This window comes from Coregonus lavaretus (assembly GCF_964263955.1).
Source record: "Coregonus lavaretus genome assembly, chromosome: 13".
Lineage (NCBI taxonomy): Eukaryota > Metazoa > Chordata > Actinopteri > Salmoniformes > Salmonidae > Coregonus > Coregonus lavaretus.
This window is the reverse complement of record NC_140000.1, coordinates 3,953,381-3,980,880: the sequence shown is the minus strand read 5'-3', so window position 1 is coordinate 3,980,880 and position 27,500 is coordinate 3,953,381. Positions and strand designations below refer to the sequence as shown.

Genomic DNA, 27,500 nt, shown 5'->3' with positions numbered 1-27,500 from the left:
CATTGCGCCAGGCAAGCTCAATAAAGCACAGATAAAGTATTTTAAAGAAAACAAACACTATTTGAACCGAGGTGTGGTATGTAGGTTGCATGCAGGGAAGGATGCATGAGGTTTACCTCACAGGGATGAATAAATGTATAGAAGGTGTTTAAATTATCCATACACACTGTAGCCAGGACTGCAGCTGCTATGACAGGTGTGCGAGGAATGTTCCAAATACGTTCAGAAGTTCAACAAAAGTCCTCTCCAAGAAACACAACTACTCTGTAACTATGCTGTAAGTACTCAAAGCCCAAGGCTTAGCATGACGAACAAAGAATGTGTCTAACTAGTCTTGGGGAAAAGTACTGGTAAACGTAATCTAACACTAGTTTACTGTACTGTACTGTATATAACAATATGAATATGTATACAGTATATGAATAGTGTGTACATAATATTTTTGTTGTCTCTTGGTGTCTTTCCAATATATATATTTCCCACCATTTTGCCCCCCCCCCCCCTCCCACCTCTCACACAGTGCTCTTGTAGTATGTCCGGGGCCATGGCTGAGTAGGGGTTAGGGTTAGGGTGTGTGTGTGTGTGTGTATGTGTGCATGCATGTGTGTGTGTATGTGTGCATGCATGTGTGTGTGTGTTTGTGTGTGCAGCGAGAGCGAGTAAGGACTACGATTAGTGTGCTGGGGACCAGATGACCCAGTAACCTCTGCAAAGGTGACCGCAGTCCCGTCCACGGTTCACACTGATAGGGTCATAAAGAGAACGCTAGCCAGCTCTCCCCCCCGTCCCATGAGCCTGAGAAAAGCAGGGCCGCCCTGGAGTCAATCAACCTCAGTGCTGCATGGAAGCCAGGTGTGAGGGGCCCGTTACACAGAGGGGCCTGGCCCGGCGCTGGACCGAACGACACCCTCACCACATCAACACAGGGACTGTTAACTGGCCGCAGGGGAGGAGGAGAGGGACGGAGTGAAATAAAGAAGAGAGAGAGAGGGGGAGGGTTGAAGGTGATGAGGGGTAGCATACAATTGAAGAGTGAGGAGTGAAATATCTACTGGTTACAGTGACTGCAATGTTCCACATACTTTTGGTCTTATCCCCTACTGGGAACCTGTTCTTTCTGTGATGTGGGTGTAGTGGTGTAGCTACATGTGTGACTACCTGGCTGCTGCTTTTTCATCAACAAACACTCAGTTCACTCAACTCTGTTGCTCCGTTGGTAAAAGATCATCCTGCAGCAACAGGAAATGTCAATTATTATGTGGATTATAATTCATGGACATTTTTGAAGGGGTTGATGTATAACTTCAGAAGCCTTTTAAAACCTCAAATACACTACAAGTTTGAAAGTTTGCAGGAATCAAGATCCTACATCTGTATGCAGGTTTTGGCTGCTCTAACCTTGAGTTGAAGCATAGAAACTCTAAACCTGAAGACTGTTCACGACAAAGCCCATGCAGTAAGTATAAGCAATGCTTAAAGGGATAATTTGAGATTTTGGCAATGAAGCCCTTAGCCACTTCCCCAGAGTCAGATTAACTTGTGGATACCATTTTTATGTCTCTGTGTCCAGTATAAAGGAAGCGAGCATAGAATTCCCGTCATTGCTCATTTCGCTAACGTCAGTTAGCATCTTCCTTCAAACTGCATGCAGAGACTTACAAATGGTGTGTGTGCGCACGTGTGTCTGTGTGTGTATGTGCATCTGCGCACGTGTATGTGTGTGTGTCTGTGTGTAATAGAGCTAGATCTCAGGGATCTTAATTACACCCCACTAGAGAATCCCTGGGACAGAGGTTTTCTCAGAGTTTAGAGGTGATCAGTGGTAAAGCAGGCATATCTAAACACACCAGCTCTGACCTGAGAGAGAGAGAGAGAGAGAGAGAGAGAGAGAGAGAGAGAGAGAGAGAGAGAGAGAGAGAGAGAGAGAGAGAGAGAGAGAGAGAGAGAGAGAGAGAGAGAGAGAGAGGGAGCATATGTGTGTCTTCCAAGATATGCTCTGGAGAGGGAAAATGATCTACACCCTACATTTCCTCAGCTGGTTATGAGAAAATAGGTCAGGAGTTGAAGCAGGTTAAAGGTCAGGAGTTGAAGCAGGTTAAAGGGGCTTTCGGGATCGGGCGAGCAATAGTTGTCGTGGTAACGAGGGAAGACGTGGGAAGGGAAGAGACAGGGCGGGGCAGCTACAGATGAAGGGATAAATAAACAGAACCCCAGAGAAACGAGAAGAACCTCCTGGACTCCACCCAAATTTTTTCTGTTCGAAGTCCTCAACAGAGTGGTGGAGAAAAGGAAGGTGGAAGAAAGGAGAGGGAAAAAGAAGTGGATGAATTCATGAAGTGGCCTCCTAACTCAGAGTACAGCGACAACTATAGCTCTTTAATGTGGTGGACTTTTAGGTTCCTAAGAGCCTTGTCTTCTCTCTCTCTCTGTCTCTCACCCCTCTCTCTTTCCCGGCCTCCCTCTCTCCCTCTCTCACCCCTCTCTCTTTCCCGGCCTCGCTCTCACCACTCTCTCTTTCCCTGCCTCTCTCTCTCCCTCTTTCACCCCCCTCTCTTTCCCTGCCTCTCTCTCTCTCTCTCTCTTTCTCAGCATTGCTCTCAATCTCTCCTTATCCCCCTCTCTATGTGGCTTGTTTGTACATTGAGAGGCAACAGCGAGTGATTTATCTGTCTGACTCAGAGACCAAGGTAAAAAGGGAGATGCTGGGGTTAGAGGTCAAATCCCTAACCATACAATGAGGTCAATGAGGGGTTGTAGGCCACACTGACAGCCAGCCCAGAAGGGTTATATCAGAGTTGTGTCACAGTCATCCTCTCTGACCCCTTTGATTTATTCTGATTCAAACAGGTCAGGAAGTAACAGTCAGAGGAAACACGTTGGATAATGTTGAACTTAATTGAATCAACATGTGGAGACCATGATGTGATTTAGGCCTAACATGTGAACCATACCAGATAATGAAGGTCGTTTACAGTGAGATATGACTCTTGTTTAAGCTTAATGTAATAAATGAATACCAAAGTCAAAGAGGTGTCTGGGCTATGTAACCCAAAATTAATTGAAGCATCAGTCTTCTTCAGACATCGTTTCAGTTCCAAGCCTGTATCACGGCCCAAAGTCGTTAATAAAGTCTCTCTGACTTAATCATCAATAAAGTGACAAAACTTATTTTATTCCAAAGAGAGCGAGAGAGATAGAGAGAGAGAGAGAGAGAGAGAGGCTGAAGAAGGAGAGTGAGAGAGAGAGAGAGAGAGAGGGAGAGAGAGAGAGAGAGCGAGAGAGAGAGAGAGGGAAATTAGTTTTATGAACTGCAACATCCTGCCAGGACTTTTATTGGGCGCTTAAGCATGTGTGACCTGCCCCGTAGCAACAGAGCCGCCTGTTAAATAGTGGCTGTGACCTTGTAGGTGGGTGTGTTGACCCCTCCCAGTTCCCCTACCATCACTACCTAACCTCGAAACACAGCTGGACCTGACTGCACACACACACACACACACACACACACACACACACACACACACACACACACACACACACACACACACACACACACACACACACACACACACACACACACTTTAACATGGTCAACCTTTGACCTCCACAGACAAAGGACAGATACATTAATAACCAGATTCCCTATTGGTCTAATTTCCTTCCCCCATATTAACCATGACATACATTTACAGTTGTTTGTGTGTGTGTGTCCCCACAAGAATAGTAAACGAACAAAAATTTGTCCAACTGGGGACATTTTGTTAGTCACCACGTGGTCAAATGCTGTTTCTAGGGGGTTTAGGGTTAATGTTAGAATTAGCGTTAGGGTTAGAATTACATTAAGGGTTAGGGTTAGGAGCTAGGGATAGTTTTAGGGTTAGGGTTAGGGTTAGGGTTAGGTTTAGGTTTAGGGTTAGGGTTAGGGTTAGGGTTAGGGTTAGGGTTAGGCGCTAGGGTTAGGTTTAGGGTTAGGGTTAAGGTTAGGTTTTTGGGTAAAGATTAGGGTTAGGGTTAAGGTTAGGGTAAGGGTAAGAGTACGGGTTAGGGTTAGGGGTTAGGGAAAATAGGATTTTGAATGGGACTGAATTGTGTGTCCCCACAAGGTTAGCTGTACAAGACTGTGTGTGTGTGTGTGTGTGTGTCACCACCAAGCCAAACCATTAATTTAAATGGAGAATGTAAACACATGTGGTGGTCCTGGGTAGGTTTATGGAGACTGGCCTAACCCAAAGTGTCAATGTGTTGATTGGTACCATCCTGATTGATACCATCTCTGATTGATACTATCCTTGAGCAAGGCACTTAACCCTAATCTGCTCCCAGGGTGCCGTACCACTATAGCTGACCCTTTAAAACCAACACATTTCACTGCACCTACAGTATCTGGTTTATGTGACAATAAAACAAATACATTTTTGGATTGCCATGTAGTCATGTGTTGTACAGAGAGGGGTGGGTGGGGGACTGGGAGAGGAGACAGAGCTGTGTGTATGTCAAATCAAATCAAATCAAATTGTATTCGTCACATGCGCCGAATACAATAGGTGTAGACCTTACAGTGAAATGCTTACTTACAAGCCCTTAACCAACAATGCAGTTTTACGAAAGAATACCCCAAAAAATCACAAAAAAATACAATATAAAATAATACGAAATAAAAGTAACAAATAATTAAAGAGCAGTAGTAAAAATAATAATAGCGAGGCTATATACAGGGGGTACCAGTACCGAGTCAATGTATAGGGGCACCGGTTAGTCAAGGTAATTAAGGTAATATGTACATGTAGGTTGCCGTGCGGTATCAGAGAGAACAGTCTATGACTAGGTTGGCTGGAGTCTTTGACAATTTTTAGGGCCTTCCTCTGACACCACCTGGTATAGAGGTTCTGGATGGCAGGTGATGTACTGGGCCGTACGCACTACCCTCTGTAGTGCCTTGCGTCGGAGGCCGAGCAGTTGCCATACAAGGCAGTGATGCAACCAGTCAGGATGCTCTCGAGGGTGCAGCTGTAGACCCTTTTGAGGATCTGAGGACCCATGCCAAATCTTTTCAGTCTCCTTAGGGGGAATAGGATTTGTCGTGCCCTCTTCACGAATGTCTTGGTGTGTTTGGACCATGTTAGTTTGTTGGTGATGTGGACACGAAGGAACTTGAAGCTCTCAACCTGCTCCACTACAGCCCCGTATGTGTGTGTGTGTGTTTGTGTGTGTGTGTGTGTGTGTGTGTATGTGTGAGTTACTACTGGTCTGTGCATACCTCTGAGGATGTAATTCTGGTAGTTCTGGTCCGCTTCAGCCCCAACCTTGATTAGACATGTCAGTCCTTCAGACACCACAAACTCATGGACCAGGTCCTTGTCATCCTGAAGAGCAGAGAGAAGAGCAGTTTACGCCTGATTCTAACACATCATATAGTGTCCCAAATGGCACCCTATGAGCCCTGGTCAAAAGTAGTCCACTATATAGAGAATAGGGTGCCATTTGGGATGTAGCCCACAGTCTCTCTGTCACTGAGACACACAGCTAACACATGAACACAGACGACTAGAGACTGGTCCTGTGCAATGAGTAGCAGTGATTCTATGGATGAGTTCTAAATAGCACAAGGTAGTGCACTATATAGGGAATAGGGTAGCATTTGGGACACAGACTATGTATGATTTAGCATAATGGGACATGGGATTAGGAAGTTATATGAGAGTGGTTTTTTGACGCCACAAATCTATAAAGACCTTTAAAGACATTTAAGAGCCCTTGTAGGTCTCATTTTTGTATCTACAGTATAATAATGACCTTTAAACTTTGCCAAGTATGGGCAATACAAGTATTACATTTAATGAAAGAGATTTATGGTATCCTTGACAACACATATCTCCATGACAGAAAGTAAGACTAAGTATGTTGTGCATTACTTTCACCAGGGACAAATTACCCAGCATGCTCCAAGCACCTCATTTCCTGTTGTCATGGCAACCCTGTGTTTTGTAGTTACCTTAAACATTGGTTGCTAAGTGCCTGTTACCGGCTAACAGAAAGAGCTCATCCAATTAGTGACAGAGAGGTGCTAAGAGCATTGCTGTCCCCGTTTAATGAATAGTTAGACGCCAACGAACCACTCGGCGCATGAGTGAGTGAGTGAGCGAGCAGTGAGCACACTTCGCATTGCTGATTTGGTATTACTGACCCAGACCACAACCCCCTCCACCTTAGATCCTTGCTGAAGTAAAGGGGAAACTCTGGGTTCACACCAAACAACTTCATTTCATCAGGGTTGTTGAGTCTTAGCTGTGAAATAGTAGCATAGTGGCCCCCCCTGGGTGCACATTTTGGTTTTTGCCCTAGCACTACACAGCTGATTCAAATAATCAAAGCTTGATGATGAGTTGGTTATTTGAATCAGCTGTGTAGTGTTAGGGCAAAAACCAAATCGTGCACCCAGGGGGGCCTCGGGACCGAGTAGGGAGACCCTGCTGTCGGGTTAATCATAGGAGAGATGGTTACTGTAGGCTATGTACACACTGGGATCAGGACACCAGACATCAAAATACCTTCTGAACAGAATATTACAATAGGAAGTAATTTGTTTTGACCTTGTGTATTAGGCCAAGTTGATACTGGGAAGAAAAATACTCCTCAGGAGTGAAATTAAATGTAGACAATGTGTCTAGGGAACTATGGATGGAGAAACCCTTTAATACTAGATCAGGACTGTCCTCTTACATACAAGAGGCATGGGGCCCTGTTGAATAACCTTCAATGAAGTGGCTATTCGGTAACGTTGTGGTTATTACCCTACAATAACATGATTAGCTCTAATCTAATTGATCCAATTGGATTAATGTATTTCTGAACAACAGGCTCCCAGCTTTTCTGAGCCTGTGTCCCAAATGGCACCCTATTCCCTATGTAGTGCACTACTTTTGAATAGAGTCCTATGAGACCCTGATCAAAAGTAGTGCACTACATAGGGAATTGGGTGCCATTTGGGACGCACAGGGTAGAGTTAGCTTGTAGCCAAACACCCACTGGGAGAGCACTTTATACTGAACCATCTGATCTTAGCTCAGTGCTATTTCTTTATACTGAACCATCTGATCTGAGCTCAGTGCGATTTCTTTCACTTTGATGTCACCACACAACTTTTCATTGGCAGCCTGTCCAGTTTTGTAATATCAAAAGACCTTGGGGGAGCTAAATGAAAAAGCATGTTTTAGTGGACTGTTTATCTAAGTCTTTTTGACCCTACGCTGAATTTAAGGAATTAATACTAGACAAATGTGTTAAAATATTGAATAGGAGAACTAAGCCCACTGTAGCAGTGCTTCGATACTGGGACCTGGAATATAATGAAAAACACAGTATTATCATAACCCTGAAATACATTGTGAATGGCCCTGTGATATTTATGTGTTTCTGCTGAGTTTGTCTCCTATACAGTGCCTTGCAAAAGTATTAATCCCCCTTGGCGTTTTTCCTATTTTGTTGCATTACAACCTGTAATTTAAATATATTTTTATTTAGATTTCATTTAATTGACATACACAAAATAGTCAAAATTGGTGAAGCGAAAATAAAAAAATAACTTGTTTCAAAAAAGTATTAAAAATAAATAACGGAAAAGTGGTGCGTGCATTTGTATTCACCCCCTTTGCTATGAAGCCCCTAAATAAGATCTGGTGCAACCAATTACCTTCAGAAGTCACATAATTAGTTAAATAAAGTCCACTTGTGTGCAATCTAAGTGTCACATGATCTGTCACATGATCTCAGTATATATACACCTGTTCTGACACCACAAGCAAGGGGCACCACCAAGCAAGCGGCACCATGAAGACCAAGGAGCTCTCCAAACAGGTCAGGGACAAAGTTGTGGAGAAGTACGGATCAGGGTTGGGTTATAAAAAGATATCCAAAACTTTGAACATCCCACGGAGCACCATTAAATCCATCATAAAAAAATGGAAAGACTATGGCACCACAACAAACCTGCCAAGAGAGGGCCACCCACCACAACTCACAGACCAGGCAAGGAGGGGATTAATCAGAGAGGCAACAAAGAGACCAAAGATAACCCTGAAGGAGCTGCAAAGCTCCACAGCGGAGATTGGAGTATCTGTCCATAGGACCACTTTAAGCCGTACACTCCACAGAGCTGGGCTTTACGGAAGAGTGTCCAGAAAAAAGCCATTGCTTAAAGAAAAAAATAAACAAACACGTTTGGTGTTCGCCAAAAGGCATGTGGGAGACTCCCCAAACATATGGAAGAAGGTACTCTGGTCAGATGAGACTCAAATTCAGCTATTTGGCCATCAAGGAAAACGCTATGTCTGGCGCAAACCCAACACCTCTCATCACCCTGAGAACACCATCCCCACAGTGAAGCATGGTGGTGGCAGCATCATGCTGTGGGGATGTTTTTCATCGGCAGGGACTGGGAAACTGGTCAGAATTGAAGGAATGATGGATGGTGCTAAATACAGGGAAATTCTTGAGGGAAACCTGTTTCAGTCTTCCAGAGATTTGAGACTGGGATGGAGGTTCACCTTCCAGCAGGACAATGACCCTAAGCATACTGCTAAAGCAGCACTCAAGTGGTTTAAGGGGAAACATTTAAATGTCCAGACCTCAATCCAATTGAGAATCTGTGGTATGACTTAAAGATTGCTGTGCACCAGCGGAACCCATCCAACTTGAAGGAGCAGGAGCAGTTTTGCCTTGAAGAATGGGAAGAAATCCCAGTGGCTTGATGTGCCAAGCTTATAGAGACATACCCCAAGAGACTTGCAGCTGTAATTGCTGCAAAAGGTGACTCTACAAACTATTGACTTTGGGGGGGTGAATAGTTATGCACGCTCAAGTTTTCTGTTTTTTTGTCTTATTTCTTGTTTGTTTCACAATAAAAAATATTTTGCATCATCAAAGAGGTAGGCATGTTGTGTAAATCAAATGATACAATCCCCCCAAAAATCCATTTTAATTTCAGGTTGTAAGGCAACAAAATAGGAAAAATGCCAAGGAGGGTGAATACTTTCGCAAGCCACTGTAATTCAGCTTGTTACAGTAGTATTTTATTTGCAGAACCTCATGTCCGCTTGCCTCCCCCTGCACTTCATGTTTTTCTCCTAGATGACAAAACCACCTGTGGCTCTCACACCTGTCGACGGCTCAGTCATTTAAGTACAGGAGGGAGGTTTTCAGCAGGCTTCGGAGTGGGCTACGGACTAGTGCTCAGGTGGGGAGTGAGGGGGAGAGGTGTGTGCGTGTGTGTGTTTGTGTTTGTGTGTGTGTGTGTGCGTGCGTGAGGCATGTGTGTGTGAGGCGTGTGTTTGTGTGTGTGTGTGTGTGTGTACACTGTTGGGTGGTCAGTCTTAGAGCTCTCCTCCCTCATAGGAATACACACCAGAGTGTTTCCAGGACAGCTTCTACATGCATCAATGATGGAGAGCCCAGTCATTTGGCAAAACCACTGTGTACTCACACAGAGAAAGTTCCAGACACACAGCTAGGCTGGAACTGAAATATTATACAGTCTGTGACACAGAGCTGGAGACACTGTACCTTCTGATAACATTTAGGTACAGTGAGGGAAAAAAGTATTTGATCCCCTGCTGATTTTGTACGTTTGCCCACTGACAAAGACATGATCAGTCTATAATTTTAATGGTAGGTTTATTTGAACAGTGAGAGACAGAATAACAACAAAAATATCCAGAAAAACGCATGTCAGAAATGTTATAAATTGATTTGCATTTTAATGAGGGAAATAAGTATTTGACCCCCTCTCAATCAGAAAGATTTCTGGCTCCCAGGTGTCTTTTATACAGGTAACGAGCTGAAATTAGGAGCACACTCTTAAAGGGAGTGCTCCTAATCTCAGTTTGTTAGCTGTATAAAAGACACCTGTCCACAGAAGCAATCAATCAATCAGATTCCAAACTCTCCACCATGGCCAAGACCAAAAAGCTCTCCAAGGATGTCAGGGACAAGATTGTAGACCTACACAAGGCTGGAATGGGCTACAAGACCATCGCCAAGCAGCTTGGTGAGAAGGTGACAACAGTTGGTGCGATTATTCGCAAATGGAAGAAACACAAAAGAACTGTCAATCTCCCTCGGCCTGGGGCTCCATGCAAGATCTCACCTCGTGGAGTTGCAATGATCATGAGAACGGTGAGGAATCAGCCCAGAACTACATGGGAGGATCTTGTCAATGATCTCAAGGCAGCTGGGACCATAGTCACCAAGAAAACAATTGGTAACACGCTACGCCGTGAAAGACAGAAATCCTGCAGCGCCCGCAATGTCCCCCTGCTCAAGAAAGCACATATACAGGGCCGTCTGAAGTTTGCCAATGAACATCTGAATGATTCAGAGGAGAACTGGGTGAAAGTGTTGTGGTCAGATGAGACCAAAATGGAGCTCTTTGGCATCAACTCAACTCGCTGTGTTTGGAGGAGGAGGAATGCTGCCTATGACCCCAAGAACACCATCCCCACCGTCAAACATGGAGGTGGAAACATTATGCTTTGGGGGTGTTTTTCTGCTAAGGGGACAGGACAACTTCACCGCATCAAAGGGACGATGGACGGAGCCATGTACCGTCAAACCTTGGGTGAGAACCTCCTTCCCTCAGCCAGGGCATTGAAAATGGGTCGTGGATGGTTATTCCAGCATGACAATGACCCAAAACACACGGCCAAGGCAACAAAGGAGTGGCTCAAGAAGAAGCACATTAAGGTCCTGGAGTGGCCTAGCCAGTCTCCAGACCTTAATCCCATAGAAAATATGTGGAGGGAGCTGAAGATTCGTGTTGCCAAACTTCAGCCTCGAAACCTTAATGACTTGGAGAAGATCTGCAAAGAGGAGTGGAACAAAATCCCTCCTGAGATGTGTGCAAACCTGGTGGCCAACTACAAGAAACGTCTAACCTCTGTGATTACCAACAAGGGTTTTGCCACCAAGTACTAAGTCATGTTTTGCAGATGGGTCAAATACTTATTTCCCTCATTAAAATGCAAATCAATTTATAACATTTTTGACATGTGTTTTTCTGGATTTTTTTGTTGTTATTCTGTCTCTCACTGTTCAAATAAACCTACCATTAAAATTATAGACTGATCATGTCTTTGTCAGTGGGCAAACGTACAAAATCAGCAGGGGATCAAATATTTTTTTCCCCTCACTGTATAGACCTGCAGCAGACAGCATTTTAACAGAGTTTCTTCATCCAAACGCATGGACGCACGATATTGATACAAGGTCTTTAGGGGAGGGGTTACTCGAGTGCATTCGTTTGAGAATGTTTGTGTGTGTGTGTGTGAGTGTTTGTGTGTGTGTGTGTGTGGTGACATACTCTTCCTCCAAACCCGACCTAGTCATTCCAAGTGTCCACAGACACAGTGATGCGTCCTGATCCATTGCTGTATTCTCTGTCAACATCTGTTGCTCTCGTTCCCTTCCAACGGTCTCCTGAAGTGATGGTTAACACTCCCCCTCTAGCCTCCCCCTCTATCCTCCCCCTCTAGACTCCCCCTCTAGCCTCCCCCAGCCCCCCCTCCAGCCTCCCCCTCTAGCCCCCCCAGCCTCCCCCTCTAGCCTCCCCCACTAGCCTCCCTCTCTAGCCCCCCCTCTAGCCTCCCCCTCTAGCCTCCCTCTAGCCTCCCCCTCCAGCCTCCCCCTCTAGCCTACCCCTCTAGCCCCCCCCTAGCCTCCCCCTCTAGCCCCCCCTCTATCCTCCCCCCAGCCCCCTCTCTAGCCTCCCCCTCTAGCCCCCCCTATAACCTCCCCCTCTAGCCCCCCCCAGCCTCCCCCTCTAGCCCCCCCTAGCCTCCCCCTCTAGTCTCCCCCTATAGCCTCCCCCTCTAGCCCCCCACAGCCTCCCCCTCTAGCCTCCCCCTCTAGTCCCCCCCCCAGCCTCCGCCTCTATCCTCCCCCTCTATCCCCCCCTCTAGCCCCCCACTCTAGCCTCCCCCTCTATCCCCCCCTCTAGCCTCCCCCTCTAGCCCCCCCCCCCTAGCCTCCCCCTCTAGCCCCCCCTCTATCCTCCACCCAGCCCCCCCTCCAGCCTCCCCCTCTAGCCCCCCCAGCCTCTCCCTCTAGCCTCCCCCTCTAGCCCCCCCTATCCTCCCCCTCTAGCCTCCCCCTCTAGCCCCCCCTAGCCTCCCCCTCTAGCCTCCCCCTCTATCCTCCCCCTCTAGCCTCCCACTCTAGCCCCGCCAGCCTCCCCCTCTAGCCCCCCCCAGCCTCCCCCTCTAGCCTCCCCCTCTAGTCTCCCCCTCTAGCCTCCCCCTCTATCCTCCCCCTCTAGCCCCCCCAGCCTCCCCCTCTAGCCCCCCTCTAGCCTCCCCCTCTAACCTCCCCCTCTAGCCTCCCCCTCTAGCCCCCCCAGCCTTCCCCTCTAGCCTCCCCCTCTAGTCCCCCCTCTAGCCCCCCACTCTAGCCTCCCCCTCTAGCCTCCCCCTCTAGCCCCCCACTCTAGCCTCCCCCTCTAGCCCCCCACTCTAGCCTCCCCCTCTAGCCCCCCTCTAGCCTCCCCCTCTAGTCCCCCCTCTAGCCCCCCCCTCTAGCCTCCCCCTCTAGTCCCCCCTCTAGCCCCCCACTCTAGCCTCCCCCTCTAGCCTCCCCCTCTAGCCCCCCACTCTAGCCTCCCCCTCTAGCCCCCCACTCTAGCCTCCCCCTCTAGTCCCCCCTCTAGCCCCCCACTCTAGCCTCCCCCTCTAGCCTCCCCCTCTAGCCCCCCACTCTAGCCTCCCCCTCTAGCCCCCCCCTCTAGCCTCCCCCTCTAGCCCCCCACTCTAGCCTCCCCCTCTAGCCCCCCCCTCTAGCCCCCCACTCTAGCCTCCCCCTCTAGCCCCCCACTCTAGCCTCCCCCTCTAGCCCCCCACTCTAGCCTCCCCCTCTAGCCCCCCTCTAGCCTCCCCCTCTAGTCCCCCCTCTAGCCCCCCCCTCTAGCCTCCCCCTCTAGTCCCCCCTCTAGCCCCCCCCTCTAGCCTCCCCCTCTAGCCCCCCTCTAGCCTCCCCCTCTAGTCCCCCCTCTAGCCCCCCCCTCTAGCCTCCCCCTCTAGCCCCCCACTCTAGCCTCCCCCTCTAGCCCCCCCTCTAGCCTCCCCCTCTAGTCCCCCCTCTAGCCTCCCCCTCTAGCCTCCCCCTCTAGTCCCCCCTCTAGCCCCCCCCTCTAGCCTCCCCCTCTAGCCCCCCACTCTAGCCTCCCCCTCTAGCCCCCCACTCTAGCCTCCCCCTCTAGCCCCCCTCTAGCCTCCCCCTCTAGTCCCCCCTCTAGCCCCCCCCTCTAGCCTCCCCCTCTAGCCCCCCCCTCTAGCCTCCCCCTCTAGTCCCCCCTCTAGCCTCCCCCTCTAGCCCCCCACTCTAGCCTCCCCCTCTAGCCCCCCTCTAGCCCCCCACTCTAGCCTCCCCCTCTAGCCCCCCCCTCTAGCCCCCCACTCTAGCCTCCCCCTCTAGCCCCCCACTCTAGCCTCCCCCTCTGACTCCCTGCCAGGCCCGTCAGCCCCAGTGTGTGAAGCAGGGCTCTGGCCAAGCATAGACCTGAGCACAGCAGAGTACAGCATAGCATAGCTGCCACGGAGGCAGTCTACTCTCACTGCACAGCTCTGTTCAGTCAGCTAGGGAAAATATTACTGTACAGTGTGTGTGTTTGTGTTAAGTATGTTTGTACGAGCACTTGCTGTACAAAGCATGCATGTGTGTCCAACACACTCGTGCATACACGTGTGTGAGTGTGTGTGTGTGTGTGTTTGTGTGTGTGCCACATGGGAGAATGTGTGATAGTTAATGATAAACAACAGCCAGTAGTAGACTAACGCTGCAGTATTAATTCATCTGCCATTCTCAGGGTGCTGCTAAGACAAAGGGGAGGGGAACATTACCTGAAAGATCTGCTTGAGGGAAAACAGGGCTCTCCTCAGCTCTCGTCCATTTGAGTTGTAGAGTTTCTCTAAAAGAAAGAAAGAAAGAAAGAAAGAAAGAAAGAAAGAAAGAAAGAAAGAATCAGTTTACAGTCACACACAGCTGCGGTACATTTCCATGTCAATGACTCAAGGAAAAAGCTAACTAAGCAAAGGCTTACAGTCCAAGAGATTGGAGAGGTAACCCTGCATGTGTGAGTGAAACGCAGCGTGACAGAGTTCCTCCTGTCAATGCCAGAGGACCTGTGAAGGACCGATAGCTACCATCCAGCTTGGTTGTGTTCAATTGTTCTCTGTGAAATTTGCTATTTTGATTCAGAGTCCATGAACTATAACCTTTCAGTAGAATATTCAGTCACATTTCATTAATGCTAATACACATCTTGTCCAGTAATAGTTTGACTAGTTGCTCTGGGCCAGTAATGCAGAGGGAAAGGAGACTGTAAATGTTTACATCTGAGTCCTTTAGCAGAAGCTCTTATCCAGAGCCACTTACAGTTAGTGAGTGCATACATTTTTCATATTGGCCCCCCGTGGGAATCGAACCCACAACCCTGGCGTTGCAAGCACCATGCTCTACCAACTGAGCTACAGGAGGCCTAGTTCAGAGAAGCACATCTGTGAAGAGTTAGAAAACACTGGACTTTTCCTGCTGACAGAACTAACTCTATCTGCCTCCACCGTGCAAAGCCACTACTACCATACAGATCATATAATACTGTGACTGGCTCCTACACTGACTGACTTATGACCAGACCACACAGGTCAGCTTGCCAACACGTAGTAGCTACACTCATGATTCAATGTGTAATGTTGTTGTGCAAAGGCTAAAGGGTTTCCAAAAGAACAGGATTAATTGCTAATTGGTATGGTTATGAGGACTCTTGGTACATTGAATTACTTCCAAAAACTCTTAGGCGTTCTCATCCTTTCAGGGTATGTTGAGATCTTTCAACATGGCGTTGCATTTCAGGTGTTGTTCATTGTCTCACCATTGGGAGGCAGTGTTGAGCAGTAGAGCGTGATTCCAGTCTATTTTGATGCAGTGCTGCAGTGGAGGTACACTGTACCACTACCACACAGGCTGCTGCTGCTTGGAGAGTCTCTACTCTGACTCAGTGAAAGCTGTGTCACTGCTGCAGATAGCAACATACACCATACACTACTGTAGTCTCCTTCAGCTCTACCTCTCTCTCTCTCTCCCCATCTTTCTTTCTCTCTGTTTCATCTCTACCTCTCTCTCTCGTTCTCTCTCTCTCTCAGCCCCCATCTCTCTCTCTCCCTCAGCTCTACCTTCTTCCTTCTTCCTCACTCATGTTTTCCTCTTTATCATGAACACAGATGCGTTTGGTCTCCAATGACCTCTGACCTCTCTGCTCCCTGTGTTCACACTCTCACATTACTTAGACCTCAATAATTATGCTACCCTCCTTCTTCAAGCCAAAGTGAGAGGCACAGGTGACCCCTGTGCACAATCACACACACACACACACACACACACACACACACACACCTTTCACCATAGCAGGAAGGGGCCTCATCAGTAACACTTTGCCCTGTGGTGAAATATATTCTGTCATGTTGCTCTACGGCCTAACAAGACAACTCATTATAACATATATTCTGTCATGTTGCTCTACGGCCTAACAAGACAACTCATTATAACATATATTCTGTCATGTTGCTCTACGGCCTAACAAGACAACTCATTATAACATATATTCTGTCATGTTGCTCTACGGCCTAACAAGATAACTCATTATAACATATATTCTGTCATGTTGCTCTACGGCCTAACAAGACAACTCATTATAACATATATTCTGTCATGTTGCTCTACGGCCTAACAAGACAACTCATTATAACATATATTCTGTCATGTTGCTCTACGGCCTAACAAGACAACTCATTATAACATATATTCTGTCATGTTGCTCTACGGCCTAACAAGACAACTCATTATAACATATATTCTGTCATGTTGCTCTACGGCCTAACAAGATAACTCATTATAACATATATTCTGTCATGTTGCTCTACGGCCTAACAAGACAACTCATTATAACATATATTCTGTCATGTTGCTCTACGGCCTAACAAGACAACTCATTATAACATATATTCTGTCATGTTGCTCTACGGCCTAACAAGACAACTCATTATAACATATATTCTGTCATGTTGCTCTACGGCCTAACAAGACAACTCATTATAACATATATTCTGTCATGTTGCTCTACGGCCTAACAAGATAACTCATTATAACATATATTCTGTCATGTTGCTCTACGGCCTAACAAGATAACTCATTATAACATATATTCTGTCATGTTGCTCTACGGCCTAACAAGATAACTCATTATAACATATATTCTGTCATGTTGCTCTACGGCCTAACAAGATAACTCATTATAACATATATTCTGTCATGTTGCTCTACGGCCTAACAAGATAACTCATTATAACATATATTCTGTCATGTTGCTCTACGGCCTAACAAGATAACTCATTATAACATATATTCTGTCATGTTGCTCTACGGCCTAACAAGACAACTCATTATAACATATATTCTGTCATGTTGCTCTACGGCCTAACAAGACAACTCATTATAACATATATTCTGTCATGTTGCTCTACGGCCTAACAAGATAACTCATTATAACATATATTCTGTCATGTTGCTCTACGGCCTAACAAGATAACTCATTATAACATATATTCTGTCATGTTGCTCTACGGCCTAACAAGATAACTCATTATAACATATATTCTGTCATGTTGCTCTACGGCCTAACAAGACAACTCATTATAACATATATTCTGTCATGTTGCTCTACGGCCTAACAAGATAACTCATTATAACATATATTCTGTCATGTTGCTCTACGGCCTAACAAGACAACTCATTATAACATATATTCTGTCATGTTGCTCTACGGCCTAACAAGATAACTCATTATAACATATATTCTGTCATGTTGCTCTACGGCCTAACAAGATAACTCATTATAACATATATTCTGTCATGTTGCTCTACGGCCTAACAAGACAACTCATTATAACATATATTCTGTCATGTTGCTCTACGGCCTAACAAGACAACTCATTATAACATATATTCTGTCATGTTGCTCTACGGCCTAACAAGATAACTCATTATAACATATATTCTGTCATGTTGCTCTACGGCCTAACAAGACAACTCATTATAACATATATTCTGTCATGTTGCTCTACGGCCTAACAAGATAACTCATTATAACATATATTCTGTCATGTTGCTCTACGGCCTAACAAGACAACTCATTATAACATATATTCTGTCATGTTGCTCTACGGCCTAACAAGATAACTCATTCAAATTCCATCGCTGTCCTGATCATTGTGGCACTGGAGAGTTTGATTTCTTCCTTACTGTTGGTGCGTAAGTGTGTGTGTTTGCACATGCACGTGCATGTGCATTTGCATGTGTGTGTGAGATTATGAGTCATGAACACAGACCCTAACACAACCCAACGCTGTCCCGTTGAAACCTCTCATGTCTATGAGTGATCTGTCTATACAAACAGCTGGCCCTAATTCTATTCAGAAGGGTGAGAAACACACAGTCTCTTGGCTGGATGGTGGATGGGGCATATACTTGAGATTCACAGCACAGCAACAGACCTCTATTCATCATTGTTGTTTTCAGTCATAGATGAAATCCCTTCCCAGCTGAAGGTCTGAGTTTGTATGTGTGTGTGTGTGTGTTTGTGTGTGTGTGTGTGTGTGTCTGCCAGCTCTGTGGGCACACATAGATTCTTCCGGAGACACCGTCAGCCAGCAGTATAGCCCAGACACAGCCAAGGCCTAACAGACCCCCTCACTCCTCTCTCTCACTCACACACACACACACACACACACACACGTCTATCAACACACACGTCAGACAGCACTTGTCTGCCAGCAGAGACTTAGACAACACCCAACCCCCACAGAAAAGCCCTAATGCAAGCACTTTGCACGTTGCACATACACACACTACGCACACACACACACACACACCACGCACACACCACGCACACACGCACGCACGCACACACTGTTGAGGAAAACGATGTATTGCTGAACAGTTGCAAAGGGGATTCCTCAGTTGGTCGGAGGTTGGCTTAGCGGCTCTGGACTGACTGGGGTGTGTTCCAGGACACATGTTGATGGATGTACTGACTGGGCTGTGTTCCAGGACACATGTTGAGGGATGTACTGACTGGGATGTGTTCCAGGACACATGTTGAGGGATGTACTGACTGGGATGTGTTCCAGGACACATGTTGAGGGATGTACTGACTGGGCTGTGTTCCAGGACACATGTTGAGGGATGTACTGACTGGGCTGTGTTCCAGGACATATGTTGAGGGATGTACTGACTGGGATGTGTTCCAGGACACATGTTGAGGGATGTACTGACTGGGATGTGTTCCAGGACACATGTTGAGGGATGTGCTGACCAGGATGTGTTCCAGGACACATGTTGAGGGATGTACTGACCGGGCTGTGTTCCAGGACACATGTTGAGGGATGTGCTGACTGGGATGTGTTCCAGGACACATGTTGAGGGATGTGCTGACTGGGGTGTGTTCCAGGATAGATGTTGAGGGATGTACTGACTGGGATGTGTTCCAGGACACATGTTGAGGGATGTACTGACTGGGCTGTGTTCCAGGACAAATGTTGAGTGATGTGCTGACTGGGTGTGTTCCAGGACACATGTTGAGGGATGTGCTGACTGGGTTGTGTTCCAGGACAAAAGTTGAGGGATGTACTGACTGGGCTGTGTTCCAGGACACATGTTGAGGGATGTGCTGACTGGGGTGTGTTCCAGGACAGATGTTGAGGGATGTACTGACTGGGATGTGTTCCAGGACACATGTTGAGGGATGTACTGACTGGGCTGTGTTCCAGGACAAATGTTGAGTGATGTGCTGACTGGGTGTGTTCCAGGACACATGTTGAGGGATGTGCTGACTGGGTTGTGTTCCAGGACACATTTTGAAGGATGTGCTGACTGGGCTGTGTTCCAGGACACATGTTGAGGGATGTACTGACTGGGCTGTGTTCCAGGACACATGTTGAGGCATGTACTGACTGGGCTGTGTTCCAGGACACATGTTGAGGGATATACTGACTGGGCTGTGTTCCAGGACAATCAAATGTGTTCACATTCACTCAGGGAGTTGGTGTGTGTGTACTGTAGACTGCCTGGGGCCAGTCTGTGAATATGGCCTACATCTGATGATGATGTACCCTGGGTAGACACAGAGTGAACCAACACAATACAATCCAGAGATCTAGATTATGATGGAACACAGGGCAGGGGTGTTCCATGCTGGAGGAGAGGAAACTCACATTCTGAAACATTCAATGCCATACATGGCTGAGAACGGGACACAGATCAGATTACTCCTGGTCTTTTAAAATAGTATGTCCCAGTAACCTACTGGTATCAACACCCACCAGATATAAATCTGCAGTGAAGTGAGGAAATATTTACAGGGGCACACCGATACGCAGCCCTATGCATCATGGTAAAGAAATGTCACATACTGTGTGAATTGCCCCAAAAAATGATGTTTACTGTACAATGTTGTACAGGGGAATTTTCCCATGTTGACTCAACATGAAAAAGTGACGAAGCAAAGGGAAAATGTTGTTGTCATACAGACGGTTGGGGTCTACAATAAGTCAGTTTACTGGCTACTGTTTCACTCCTTACATCACCAAAGATCCTGTAAAGTTGAGCTGGATGCCAGGAGACAATGGATACATTCTCCCCTTATGATATAAGCTTTGTAGGGACCAACATTTCTTACATTTCTGTACCCATGGCAACACAATCCTACCACATTCCCATCACGCTCCTCTTTCAGGAGGAGATCTGGGCCCATAGGAGGGCTGGATTGCTGATCTAGGATCAGATTTGTTATTTTTTTATCATAATTTATAAGATAATATGGGCAGGGAGGACCTGATCCTTGATTTTACTCATCAGCCAGGAGGCTGCCAGAGTTTTAGCACTAATCCTAGAGAAGCATGTGTTAGGAGGGGGGATAGAGGGGCCAGACGCCAAGCCAATCAGAGATGGCATGGTAGTCAACATTCCTCCACAGTGTATCAGTGGCGTTTGCACAAAGGCTCTGTGCTCCTCATCTCAGGCCTGAAGTTCGGCCTGCAATAAAACTGTCAGGGAGTTATTCCTGCCTGCCACAAAATGAAGCCCTTCTGTAGAAACAGACAGCTCTTTCCCCTGTCCGCAGTCCACACACCGGCGCGCCTCCCAAAGAGGCCCTCCTTTAATGAGAAATAGCTCAGCTCAGATTAGTTCCATACCAGCTGGCACAGATAAGTGCCCGCAAAGTATGGGCCTTTTTTTAAACATCACTGTATTTGAGCAGAGGAAGAAAAAAACACAAAGTGGAGAAGAGAGGAAACTAGGTATTCTGTTGGTTGGAACTGGAACTGGACCCTGACTCTGGAATCCTGTTAGCTTCAAAACCTCCTTCTTCTTCCCAGAGAGAAGACGGCACTGACTTGCATTTGTCATTCACAGAGAGGTTTGCCAAGCCAAATCTATGGCTGGCAGAATGGAAGGTGATGGCATACAGTGCATAAAGGGGTTTTGTAATAAATAAAACATCCAAGGAAAGGAGCTATACCAAACAAACCAGAGTTCAGGTGGCATAAGAGATGAAATACCAATGGGAGACAAATCACAGCAGCCAACAAGGTATACAGCCAGATATTCATATAGAGTATGTCATATACCGTAAGCTGGTTAAGAGCGTTTGCTAAATGACCAAAATGTAAAAATATACAGTACCTTCTGAACCCTGATCACCAGACTATGGAGTCTGATGTGAGCGACCGGGGTTCGAAAGCCAGAACTCCCGTGCACCACAATACTGTGTTAGCCTGTTGAGCTAAAGCCTTAGCTTACACAAGTCTTACAGATCTTAGGCATGGTTACTCATTATGTGAGCTTAATTCACTGAACCACCTCTGTTACACTGGCAACGTGAAACAAGTACCTCACTGACAGAGAGAGAGAGAGAGAGAGAGAGAGAGAGAGAGAGGCTAGGGTGCAGCTGAGGTCATCAACCACATTCCTGACCTTTCAGTCTCTTACCTAAGGCTTCTTTCACATACAAGCTTTTGAGCTAGTAAAAACTGATGACTGAATAAGATGAAAGCTGTATCACTGTTATAATGTTCTGTATCCTGCAGCTGTGTGCCTTTGTCCAACTACACCTCTGTCAGTGCATGGTACTGGAATAGCCACAGGGATGTTATGATCTTAAAATGACAATAATTACTGAGGTAGTAAAATATGAATGGCTATAATCACCTATAATCTCCTCCCTTGCCGTGTGGAGAGAGAGGAAAGATGTTCTGGGCTCTGACACAGAGGCAAGCCTGGAATTTACAGGGTTAGTCCTCTCATCCCAAGAACCGACAAACCAACAGACAGACACACAAACAGAGACAGACAGACACCTCTGGACCAGTGCTGCCTCAATACTGGACAAGAACCTTTCACAAACAGATTTTCACAAGCTCTGGTCTTTACAACTGTTGTCATAACCAATATCCAATAATAATTTCTGTAGACAGTCATGTGACACGTTAACTTATTCTTACTATGAAGTGTAAACGTTACGCCCTTAACTTTATGACTCTATCCCTCTCATTGGTAGAGAGCTGGTAAATGTATGAGCATCTTTTGTCGGTTTAACGATTAACTCAGTATACCTGCACTCTTTCCTTCCACATACACACGCTGAAGCACATTCACTCCCTCGCTTTCACGCCTTTATTACCAACAATTCCATAAAATGTAAAGGATGACTAGCACTACTCAGGCTTTGCACAGCAGGCATAACACATAAACCATTTCCAAGGGCCAGCCAGGAAACCCACAAAGACCCCACTGGGTCGGACAGACCCAAGAACACTGCTAGAAATTAACCCTGCGCCGCTTTCAGGAGAGCTCTTAGACAAGAGGATGGTGTGGCGAGAGAGAAGGGGGGGGGGGGGGGGTTGAGGTTGTTGACTGTAAAACGGAATTCCTACAGGCAACAAGTGGGCCCCTGTTTACAACGTCAAGTGGGCCCGTTTACAACCTCTATTAGTCTGTATAGTCTATCCATCCTCTATGGAGGACAGGGAGGCATATCTGAGCCATTGAGACAGGAATAGAACTGACATAGCGTATAGACCAGAGGAGGCTGGTGGGAGGAGATATAGGAGAACGGGTTCATTGTAATGGTTGTAATGGAATTAATGGAATGGAGTCAAAAAGTGGTTTCCATGGTTTCCATATGTTTGATGTGTTTGATACGGTCCATTTATTCCATTCCAGCCATTACAATGAGCCCCTCCTATAGCTCCTCCCACCAGCCTCCTCTGGTCTATACGTATGACCGTATGAACTCAAACTAGGGCAGACAAACAAAAACACAGCATCTTTACTCTAACTGGGGCACAGGCATTGTCACACAGACAGACACACTGGGTTCATATGATACAGACAGACACACTGGGTCCATAGGAGACAGACAGACACACTGGGTCCATAGGAGACAGACAGACACACTGGGTCCATAGGAGAGAGACAGACACACTGGGTCCATAGGAGACAGACAGACACACTGGGCCCATATGATACAGACAGACACACTGGGTCCATAGGATACAGACAGACAGACACACTGGGTCCATAGGATACAGACAGACACACTGGGTCCATAGGATATAGACAGACACACTGGGTCCATAGGAGACAGACAGACACACTGGGTCCATAGGAGACAGACAGACAGACACACTGGGTCCATAGGAGACAGACAGACAGACACACTGGGTCCATAGGAGACAGACAGACAGACACACTGGGTCCATAGGAGACAGACAGACACACTGGGTCCATAGGATACAAACAGACACACTGTGTCCATAGGATACAGACAGACACACTGGGTCCATAGGATATAGACAGACACACTGGGTCCATAGGAGACAGACAGACACACTGGGTCCATAGGATATAGACAGACACACTGGGTCCATAGGAGACAGACAGACACACTGGGTCCATAGGAGACAGACAGACACACTGGGTCCATAGGATACAGACAGACACACTGGGTCCATAGGATATAGACAGACACACTGGGTCCATAGGAGACAGACAGACACACTGGGTCCATAGGATATAGACAGACACACTGGGTCCATAGGAGACAGACAGACACACTGGGTCCATAGGAGTCAGACAGACACACTGGGTCCATAGGAGACAGACAGACATATATACTGGGTCCATAGGATACAGACATACTGTACACACTGGGTCCATAGGACACAGACAGACAGACACACTGGGTAGGACACACTCATAGGAGACAGGGTCAGCACACCTGTGGCAGATATTGTATTCGGTACCACTGATTGGACAGATGTTATCCTTAGTGAAGGCACTGTAGCCCATCTTGTTTGGGAAAAGAATGACAAGCAGTTCACCTCTTAAGGATCGGACCCTTTTTTTTCTATTTTCGCCTAAAATGACATACCCAAATCTAACTGCCTGTAGCTCAGGACCTGAAGCAAGGATATACATATTCTTGATACCATTTGACAGGAAACACTTTGAAGTTTGTGGAAATTTGAAATTAATGTAGGAGAATATAACACATTAGATCTGGTAAAAGATAATGAAAACAAAAAAAACATGCGTTTTTATTTTATTTATTTTTGATCATCTTTGAAATGCAAGACAAAGGCCACAATATAATATTGCAGTTTAGGCGCAATTTAGATTTAGGCCACTAGATGGCAGCATTGTGTGTGCAAAGTTTCAGATTGATCCAGTGAAGCATTGCAATACTGGACTATTTTGTATCAAGTCTGCCCAAATGTGCCGAATTGGTCAATTGATACATTTTCAAGTACATAACTATAGAGAACATACAAAAATGATATGGTAATACAAAATGTAAGTTTACACACTCCCAGGAATGTCATACATGATGGATCATTAGCTTATACACTAACTTTCACACATCTAGATGGCCGGGCGGGGTGGGTGTGGAGCCAGAGACAGCAGGGGTTCAAACTATAGAACCCAGTTCCTACATTTGAATATAAAAATTGATTTTATCAGACAAATCAGAGCAAGATTACTGAATGTAAGTACATTATTTACCTTCAGAGGTGAATGTATCAAACCAGTTGCCGTGATAAGTTTTATGTTATTTTGCAATCTCCTCAAACAATAGCATGGTCTTTTTTCACTGTAATAGCTACTGTAAATTGGACAGTGCAGTTTGATTAACAAGAATGTAAGCTTTCTGCCCATATAAGACATGTCTATGTCCTGTAAAGTTTGCTGTTACTTACAACAGTCATGCTAATCACATTAGCGCATGTTAGCTCAACCGTCCCGTATATGGGACACTGATCCCGTAGAGGTTAACCTTTAATCCACATTTTGTTACGTTACAGCCTTAATGAAAAATGAATTTAATAAATATTTTTCCTCCTCAATCTACACACAATACCCCATAATGACAAAGAGAAAACAGGCTTTTAGAATTTTTAGGAAATGTATTAAACCTAAAAAAAACAGAAATACCTTATTTACATAAGTATTCATCCCCTTTGCTATGAGACTCGGAATTGAGCTCAGGTACATCTTGTTTCCATTGATCATCCTTGAGATGTTTCTACAACTTGATTGGAGTCCACCTGTGGTAAATTCAATTGATTGGACATGATTTGGAAAGGCACACACCTGTCTATATAAGATCTCACAGTTGACAGTTGACAGTGCAGAGCAAAAACCAAGCCATGAGGTCGAAGGAATTGTCCGTATAGCTCCGAGACAGGATTGGGTCGAGGCATAGATCTGGGGAAGGACACCAAAACATTTCTGCAGCATTGAAGGTCCCCAAGAACACAGTGGCCTCCATCATTCTTCAATGGAAGAAGTTTGGAACCACCAAGACTCTTCCTAGAGCTGGCCGCCCGGCCAATCTGAGCAATCGGGGGAGAAGGGCCTCAGTCAGGGAGGTGACCAAGAACCCGATGGTCACTCTTCTTGGTCACTATGAAGGAGCTTCAGAGTTCCTCTGTGGAGATAGGAGAATCTTTCAGAAGGACAACCATCTCTGCAGCACTCCACCAATCAGGCCTTTATGGTAGAAATGGCCAGACGGAAGCCACTCCTCAGTAAAAGGCACATGACAGCCCGCTTGGAGTTTGCCAAAAGGCACCTAAAGACTCTCAGACCATGAGAAACAAGATTCTCTGGTCTGATGAAACCAAGATTGAACTCTTTGGCCTGAATGCCAAGCGTCACGTCTGGAGGAAACCTGGCACCATCCCTACGGTGAAGCACGGTGGTGGCAGCATCATGCTGTGGGGATGTTTTTCAGCGGCAGGGACTGGGAGACTAGTCAGGATCGAGGGAAAGATGAAAGGAGCAAAGTACATAGAGATCCTTGATGAAAACATGCTCCAGAGCGCTCAGGACCTCAGACTGGGGCGAAGGTTCACCTTCCAACAGGACAACGACCCTAAGCACACAGCCAAGACAACGCAGGAGTGGCTTTGGGACAAGTCTCTGAATGTCCTTGAGTGGCCCAGCCTTAGCCCGGACTTGAACCCGATCGAACATCTCTGGAGTGACCTGAAAATAGCTGTGCAGCGTCCAAACCCATCCAACCTGACAGAGCTTAAGAGGATCTGCAGAGAAGAATGGGATAAACTCCCCAAATACAGGTGTGCCAAGCTTGTAGCGTCATACCCAAGAAGACTCGAGGCTGTAATCGCTGCCAAAGGTGATTCAAAAAGTACTAAGTAAAGGGTCTGAATACTTATGTAAATGTAATATTTCAGCATTTTATTTTTAATAACTTTGCACAAATTTCTAAAAACCTGTTTTTGCTTTGTCATTATGGGGTATTGTGTGTAGATTGATGAGGGGAAAAAACGGTTTAATCAATTTTAGAATAAGGCTGTAAAGTAACAAAATGTAGAAAAAGTCAAGGGGTCTGAATACTTTCCGAATGCACTGTATATCCTATCCACTTGAGCACTAGTGCAACAACTGTTGAGTACATGTGGAAGTATGCTAGTTAGTACCTACCACAATCAACTGTAACACAGCAGCCCATCACCCCCCACTGTTGTTTACTTTAAGTGGCTAAACTCTGGTGTGCAGTGAATGCTACAGAGTACATTTCTCTCGACGACCCAGACCCTCGTAGAATAGCAAACTGCTTCATTTCAATGTGCTTGATTAATTCCCCAATGCACTGACAACTGTTTGTCCAAGTTTAGGAAAGCTAGGGCTGGAGCAGGTAAGAATGACATACTGCCTCCTCCATGATATACCATACTGCCTACTCCATGATATACCATACTGCCTCCTCCATGGATTTACCATACTGCATACTCCATGATATACCATACTGCCTACTTCATGATATACCATACTGCCTACTCCATGATATACCATACTGCCTACTCCATGATATACCATACTGCCTACTCCATGATATACCATACTGCCTACTCCATGATATACCATACTGCCTCCTCCATGATATACCATACTGCCTCCTCCATGGATATACCATACTGCATACTCCATGATATACCATACTGCCTACTTCATGATATACCATACTGCCTACTCCATGATATACCATACTGCCTACTCCATGATATACCATACTGCCTCCTCCATGATATACCATACTGCCTACTCTATGATATACCATACTGCCTACTCCATGGATATACCATACTGCCTCCTCCATGGATATACCATACTGCCTACTCCATGGATATACCATACTGCCTACTCCATGGATATACCATACTGCCTACTCCATGATATACCATACTGCCTACTCTATGATATACCATACTGCCTACTCTATGATATACCATACTGCCTACTCCATGATATACCATACTGCCTACTCCATGATATACCATAATGCCTCTTCCATCGATATACCATACTGCCTACTCCATGATATACCATACTGCCTACTCTATGATATACCATACTGCCTACTCCATGATATACCATACTGCCTACTCCATGATATACCATACTGCCTCCTCCATGATATACCATACTGCCTACTCCATGATATGCCATACTGCCTACTCCATGATATACCATACTGCCTACTCCATGATATACCATACTGCCTACTCCATGATATACCATACTGCCTCCTCCATGATATACCATACTGCCTACTCCATGATATACCATACTGCCTACTCCATGGATAGACCATACTGCCTCCTCAATGGATATACCATACTGCCTCCTCCATGGATATACCATACTGCCTACTCCATGGATATACCATACTGCCTACTCCATGATATACCATACTGCCTACTCTATGATATACCATACTGCCTACTCCATGATATACCATACTGCCTACTCCATGATATACCATACTGCCTACTCCATGATATACCATACTGCCTACTCCATGGATATACCATACTGCC

General features: G+C 46.0%; 1 protein-coding gene across 1 annotated transcript in view; it reads right to left on the bottom strand.

The window, feature by feature from the left end:
• The window catches only part of LOC311139297 (FH1/FH2 domain-containing protein 3-like), a gene marked incomplete at both ends in the record, with an annotated part of 106,153 nt that overhangs the window by 47,869 nt on the left and 30,784 nt on the right, over positions 1-27,500 (bottom strand). Inside the window, 3 exons of the mRNA XM_084174180.1 lie at positions 5,256-5,360; positions 13,881-13,948; positions 15,232-15,299. Coding sequence (XP_084030306.1) covers positions 5,256-5,360; positions 13,881-13,948; positions 15,232-15,299 — 241 coding nt within the window. The remainder of the gene's footprint in view (positions 1-5,255; positions 5,361-13,880; positions 13,949-15,231; positions 15,300-27,500) is intronic.